Below are 7,438 nucleotides of genomic sequence, written 5' to 3'. Positions count from 1 at the left end.
ACTACCTTGAGCAAAGTTAAAGTGTTTGTTTTATTTTATTCTGGTATTTTCCTTTATTACTTTTCAGACTCTTTTTAAAAAATGATTTATTTATTTATTTGAGAGAATGAGACAGAGAGTCCATCTGTTTCACTCCCATATGGCGTCCAAGAGCTAGGACTAGGCCAGGCAGAATCCAGGATCCTGGAATTCCATCAAGCTTTCCACTCGGATGGCAGGAGCTCGAGCCCTTTAGCCATCATCTGTTCGTTCTTAGGAGCATTAGCAGAAGTTGGATCAGAGCAGAACACCCGGGACTCAGACTCGCCCTGCTGCACGCTGCCAGCACTGCATGTAGTAGTTTGTCTAACCATACCACAATGACAGTCCCTTTGCAGAACTTTTCAAAATTTTTTAGAAAAAAATGTATTCATTTATTTGAAAAGCAGAGTTACAGAGAGAAAGGAGGGAGTGGAGGAGACAGAGAGGCAGAGAAAGACCTTCCAACCACTCATTCACTCCCCAAATAGTTGCAATGCCCAGGTTTTACCAGGCCAAAGCTAGGAGCCAGCAGTTTCACCCAAGTCTTAGGACTTGGGCACTCGTCTACTGCTTTCCCAGTCATGTTAGCAGGGAGCTGGACAGAAAGTGGAGAAGCCCAACTGGAAAAGGCATCCATATGGAGCACCACACTGCTGGCTACACCACAGCACTGGCCCCATGAACAGTTTTAAAGTTTTATTTATTTACTTTTTTATTGGAAATTCAGATATACAGAGAGGAGGAGAGACAGAGAGAAAGATCTTCCATCCGTTGAATCACTCCCCAAGTGGCCATAATGGTCAGAGCTGAGCTGATACAAAGCCAAGAGCCAAGAGTCTCTTTCCAGGTCTCCCACACAGGTGCAGGGTCACAAGGTTTTGGGCCATCCTAGACTGCTTTCCCAGGCCACAAGCAGGGAGCTGGATGGGAAGCAGGGCTGCTGGGACTAGAAGCCTCACCCATATGGGATCCTGGCTCATGCAAGGTGAGGACTTCTGTCACTAGGCTACCGTGCCAGGCGCTGCCCCATGAACTTTTAATAAATAGGTGAACATGGTTAATCCCCTACCTGATAAAAGAATTCTTTCCCACTATGCCCTATAGCATCTGCAAGAACTAAGTGGGGGTTGGTGGAACCTGATTTAACAGGTGCTACCTGGGTTCAGTTTATTGTTTCACAGGCAATCTAGAACATTCCCAGTCCAGTATTCATCCTGGTTCTCAAAAAAGAAAAGAAAAGAAAAGGAGAGAAAAGAAAAGAAAAGAAAAGAAAAGGAGAGAAAAGAAAAGAAAAGAAAAGGAAAGAAAAGAAAAGAAAAGGAAAGAAAAGAAAAGAAAAGAAAAGAAAAGAAGAGAAAAGAAAAGAAAAGAAGAGAAAAGAAAAAGAGAGAGAAGATCTCCACTAGTTTCCTGTGTGCTAGCTGAAGAACACGGCTGGTATCACAGAGAAATTTAAAATCACATTGACTTTACCCAGTAATAATTAATTGCTCCTTTATCAGAGTCCAACACAATTGAATAACCCAGGAAGCTTTGAGTATTACTGCTTGCATTCCTCACTCCAGAAATGCTGGCTTGGTGGTTCTGGAGTAGGGGCAGACATTAGGAAAGTGTTTTAAACTTCTCTAGGATTTTAAGGTGTAGCCAAGGTTGGGAATTCCATGCTAAAGGATTTTAAGAACTTCATCACCTGCCTTCACATTTAGATCTCTGGGTTAACCCCGGAGGAGCCTGTTAGGTTGGGAAAGAGTCTTCAGTCACCGGTCAGTAGAATGTGGTCCCGAAAGTGTGAGAAACTTTGTAGGGAAGGAACGATCCTTGAACCCAAACCAAGGCCTGCTTCTGTGTGAGCTTCCTGGTCATTACTGTCATGAAATGTTCCTTCTGCTACCTGCGTTGCTGAAAAGTCTAGGTTTAATCCTTGCTAGTCTTCAAATGAACACTTTTTTTAAAAAAATAATGCGTTTCAATTGGTCAGAAAACTCCACCTGCTATTGTTTTACTCAGTAAGTACTTACTGTTCTCAGCAGTACAGGGGAGTGATGAATTGAACTTGAATAGCCTTGTGACCTTGGATAAGTTCCTTAACTTCTCTCAGTTTCTTCATCTGTAAAATGGGTAAGACGATCCCTTTTCACTGAGTGTGAGGACTAACCAGATAAATTCATGGAGAAGTCTAGAAGAGCGAGCAGCACAGTGTAAGTTTTCAGCAAATGTTGGCTATTACTAATGTCCATGATTTCCTAAGTGCAGTTCTGCAGTTCTCTGCCTAGGGTTTGAGAAGTATAGAGAAGAGGAAGGCTAGGCCTCTCCCCTCCAGAGCGTCCGAGTCAGGCATCCAAGATAAACATACAGATGTCTTATGACAGGTGTGGCTGGGGTTATATGCTTGCAGTGTTATATGCAAGCTTCTGGGAGAGTCTTCAGGAAGGCGTTTTGGAAGATATGGCATTAGGTCTGGTATTGAAGAGTTTGATTGGACCTCCAGGATTGGTCATTCACTGCTCTAGTGACACGGGAGAGGAGAAAGCCCAAATATCCACAGCTCGAAGGTGACATGTATGTAAAGTAGAGCTTCCCCCGAACCTCTGCCACCCACCTCCCGTAGGATAAAACTACCACATTCTTCCATGCCATGGACCTGGGATTTGGTGACCTTCCTGCTATGCCTGGGATTAGGGTTACTGTAGGTAGTTCCACAACCATGACCTAACAGCAATCCTAGCTGTACAGAAAGGCCTGTGGTCACTGCAGAAACGCCGGGAGGACCATTGGTCAGCAGTGGTCAGGAACAGAGGTGAGGTGAGCGGAGTAGTGAGGAGACAAGAACTGCGCTTGAGAGTTTCACAAGGCACCAAAAGCCAGGGTCATGTCTCTCCACCTCAGCCCTTTCAGGATATCCTGTCATTCAGCCAGGACATATATACAGTTCAGAGTGGTCCATCGCACCGAGACCCCAGCATCTGACACGTTTCCTGTCTGGGAAATCAGCTCTCACATATCCTCTGGCTCAGTTCAGGAAAAGGGAAAGAAAAGATTTAAAAGCAAACACTGAAATGAGAAATAATTCACCAAGAGTTCATCAAACTGAGATAAAATAGCTAGACTTCAGACAGGTGCCTGGCACTGAGAAGGCGAGCCCGTCATGCTGCAACACCTCGTCATCCTTTCTCTTGGACTGGTCATACAGACTTTCTGCTCTGTGACTGTACTCAGAGGGAAGGTAAGATGAGACGTCAATATTTTTTATTCATTCATCTTCGTGATGTGTTAGAAAGCTTTGGGTTTTCAGTATTGCATGGGGAAAAGGAGCTCTCTACAAAGTAAAGAGACAAGTTGTAAAGAAGAGATCCTAAATGTAGAAACATTTCCGCAGGTGTGATAACCAAGTGAGCTGGGTTTGTTTGTTTTTTTTTTAAGTAAAAAGCTGGTTATCCTGACCTGAAATCCGCCAACATTCCTCCTTCCCTCGTGGATATTGGCATCTTCTGCCTGTATCAGTCCTCTTTTCACGGCCAATACCTCCTCTCCCATCTCTCAGATCATAGAAAGTATCCACAGCTATATTGAGATGTTTTTGCAGGAATTGCAGAGTGGATATTATCTTACTGAGGGACTATCAGAAGGGTCAGAAACAGTGACAGGGAAGGGCAGACGGTCATCTAGTCCACCTGCCACAGGGTTGCAGCAAAGTCTCCAGCACAACCTTGTGAGTATCTGTACCTTTTTAGTCCTTCAGCGCAGTGAGCCCTTGAGCAGGTTCACCCAAGTTGTTATCACAAGTGATGGCAAGCGTTGCTGAGAACCAATCTGGGGTGATTTAGGTAAAATTTATTTCATGCTATCTAATTTCTATGCTATTAAGAATGAATTGTCTTTGCTTCTTTTTATAAAAAGGGAACAAATTTCATGCTTTTTATATACCATTTTGAGAACTTAATGAAATTTCCAAGGCTCTCCTCTCTCCTCCCCTCCCTACAACCTCCTTCTCTCTCCTTTTGCCTTTTTTATTTTGATTTTTTTACAATGACCTGCTTTATTTTTTTCAATTTACTTTATAATCATGAGCTTAACCCTCCACTGCATATAGAACTCAGCAAGTAGCAAGCAGAAAAAAGCACTGTTCTTCAAGAGTATAGACAAGGACCATAAACAATACCCAGCTCTCCAAATGATGATTTCGCTCACTTATCATTTTTTTGTACTCTGTATATCAGTTAGCACACATGAGTCTGTATCTGTCTCAGGCAACTGTTTATCAACGCCAGTTTACACTCCAGTATTCTGGTGATACCCTTCATGAAAACATAGGCAGATGGTACAGTGGTTAACATTTCAGCTGTGAAGTAAGGGAGGTGTGGACTTGAACTATGGCTGTATTTTGTGTTTTACAAACGTTTCTAAGGCCCAGTCTCAGTGCTCCACAGATTATAACTGCTTAACCTTGAGCAAGCTGCTTGATCCCTCTGATCCTCAGTTTTCTTCTCTGACAATGCTTCTCGAATGGTGAGGGTTGTACCACTGTCATCAGTAGCCTCAGCAGTCGGTGCCTAGGTTACAGAAACCGGGTCTTGACAGGTGTTGGAAGCTCAGTTTACTGTTCAGAGGGGACAGCGTTACAAACACTGCATGAGAAGCAGAATGAGTCATTTTGCTTAGAAAGGGCAACTGAAAGGTCAAGGAATTTCTTTAAAAGTTATGTTGAATTTAACCTACGAAGAAATCAAAGACAGAGTCAAGTCACCTTATACATTTATCCAGGTGAGAGATTTTAATGTAAAGAAAAGCTGCATTTTAAAAATAAAGATGTGCCACAATAGTTGAAGGGGATTCATTCAATTCAAACTATACATATGGGGGTTAGATTTTTATTACTTCATAAGTAATAGCTATATCTATGTATATGTAAAACTGCACCTCAATATACTTTCTATAGGTTTTTTAAAGGTTTTTCAAGGTATCTTTTCAAGGTAATAATGCTGTCTTGGTTAATAACAATAACCAAATGAAAACTGACAGTAAAAGTTAAGATTTCACCTTCTTATATGCTGATTGAGTGTAGGGAAGGGACAAAGCTAATGAAAGAAGTAGATCAGAACCTCAGAGTGTGTCTTTGGGCAAGTCCCTGCGCCATCTTTCCTACCATTTTTCTCCCCCTTAAATGGAGAATATCCCTGGAGCAGAGAAAATTAGACAGGATAATGCTGTTGCAGTTACATACAGCAATAAATTGTTCCATAAGTGCAAGGCTTCTTGCTATGCAGATTTGACAAATCTCAATGAATGCAAAAGTAATGGTGACACTTCTACTGCTCTAGACCTAGGGCTGGGCACTTCAGATAAACTATAGGGAAACAGAACTACTGGGCAGGTGTGTCTGCTTCTTAGTGGGCTTAAGTGAAAAGCAAAAATTAAAGGGGCCTCTTGGTTTGGCCAGAGGAAGAACAAAAGCTTTAGAAAGGAGTGTGTTTTGTGGAAGAGGTGGTGTAAAGCAGGACTTTGAAGGGTTTGGGTTGAAAGGCCAAAGACAGGAGGGGCACATTCCTAGCAGGGAAGGCATCAAGCCAAGCACTGGGGTGGTTGCAGAAGAGCCACAGGAGCCAGAATGCCCTGCCTATGCTAGTCCAGACACTGTGTAGGCAGTTCTCGCCATTGGCATCAGTGCAAGGTCTTCAGAAGCTGAAGAGTGGCTCTTGATGGCTACCTTTCCAGAAACTCATTCAAAATTTTGCACACTCAGCAAGAGTCAAAGTGAGTCTGGATCATTCATTTTAGCAGCTGGTTCTCTGCCTGATATTCGTCTGATATGTCAGTCTGATAGCTCTAATTCTTCACTTGATGCCACCATTCATCTACTACTACAACTACTACTGCTGTTCCAAGGGCTTAGACTCTAACAATGTACAAAACAGAAAATATCTTTGCTCTCACAGAGCCTACTTTCTAGTTGGATAGTCATCTAAATATTGATAATATCAATATTAATATGGTCTTGTCTCCAGAACAGATACTCCTGTGGAATCAATGCTAAAAGATTCTTAAAAGCTGTTCATCTATGACCAATTGACTGGGAATAACCTGTTTTATTAGCTTTCATGTGAAAGGAATATTCTGCAATATACTTCAGGTTCTTTATTTGGATAAGAGTAATGACTTTAGAAACTTACCTTGTTGAGCGCAAGAACCAAGACAGGGAACAGTCCAGACCAGGCCAGGTAACAGTACCCACCAGCATACATTAGGCCCAGGTTGGGGACAAGCCAGGCTGAGCCAGCCACATCATCCACTGGCAAATCCAACAACCAAAATGGTGTATGGGTCATGCTAGGTCAGGCCACAACACAAGCCAGTTCACATTTAAGAACTGGGACTGGGGGCTGACTGGGCTGGGCCTCTTCACCTATTGATTTGCATAGTAGACAGGGCTGGAGATAGAACTGACTTCACAATTGCAACCTCCAGTGTGTGCAGACTGATTTAGGTGTTGGACTATGCCTGTACTGGCAAGCACGCGCAAGAATCAGATCTGGGATCACCTCAGATGAGGTTTCTTTGAGGATCCTCCCATCTGAACCGCTGGATTCAGAACTCCAACCATGGAGAGAATTGAAGGTTCCATGGTCTGACCATGGAGTGCATGTGTCAGAGCTGAGCCTCCTCAGTGGCTTAGATGCAGCAGTGGACAACATATTCAGTTCTACATGGAGGACATGGCAGCTCATTAGAGCCTCTAGAGGACACCCAGTACCATAACAGAGGATGGAGGACACAAGAAATTAATCAACTACCCCAGCCACTGATTGGCAGTGAAAATCTGGGGAAACGGAGACTCTAAGGTGGACTAAGTCAGCCAGTGGATTCTGGAGAGATTACATTGTGCTTGGAGTGGTGAAATCAGCAGCAATTCAGAACTGTTGAACTATTAAAACCACATGAGCAGGACCCTTGGCGCATGCCTCACATTGGGGACCCTGCGATGGTAGGAGGCTGGGTGTGGCTTCTCCTCTTATCTCCCCTTTTCCCCCAAATATAGGAAAGAAAAAAGAGACTGTGGAAAGAATGATCTCACCCACTTTCCTCTAGTCCTTTACCCTTCGCACCCTAAGCAACTATGTAAAAATCATCAAAAATAAAATTTTAAAAAATATATATGTATTATGAAAAAACTAAGGAAAAAAAGAAGAAAAGAAACACACCTTGTGTGCACTCTAAAATACAGAAAAGGGATGATAAATGTGCAGTAGAAGCGGTGCTTCGCCCCTCTCACCCCAGCTAGGGCGGACCTTGCTGGGGATCACAACCCGCTTTTCCAATGAGGTTGCAAGTAGCATTCCAGTCATCTCCATTCAACCTCATTGCCATCATTAATATTCTATTGAGGTGAAGCCCATGGAGAATATTGACCAGAATCAGAAAT

General features: G+C 43.1%; 1 protein-coding gene across 2 annotated transcripts in view; it reads left to right on the top strand.

Moving 5' to 3' along the window:
• The first annotated feature begins 2,418 nt into the window (after positions 1-2,418).
• The window catches only part of STAB2 (stabilin 2), a 133,268-nt gene continuing 128,248 nt past the window's right edge, over positions 2,419-7,438 (top strand). Inside the window, exons 1-2 of one of the 2 annotated variants that reach the window (XM_058673667.1) lie at positions 2,419-3,223; positions 6,872-6,897. In XM_058673667.1, coding sequence (XP_058529650.1) covers positions 3,167-3,223; positions 6,872-6,897 — 83 coding nt within the window. In that variant the 5' untranslated portion in view covers positions 2,419-3,166. Of the gene's footprint in view, positions 3,224-5,371; positions 5,393-6,871; positions 6,898-7,438 lie in introns of both variants that reach the window. The other variant, XM_004589784.4, reaches the window with a different exon arrangement.

This window comes from Ochotona princeps, chromosome 15 (assembly GCF_030435755.1).
Source record: "Ochotona princeps isolate mOchPri1 chromosome 15, mOchPri1.hap1, whole genome shotgun sequence".
Taxonomy (NCBI): domain Eukaryota; kingdom Metazoa; phylum Chordata; class Mammalia; order Lagomorpha; family Ochotonidae; genus Ochotona; species Ochotona princeps.
Note: the sequence above shows the minus strand (reverse complement) of the source record. Positions and strands in the feature narration are given on the sequence as shown.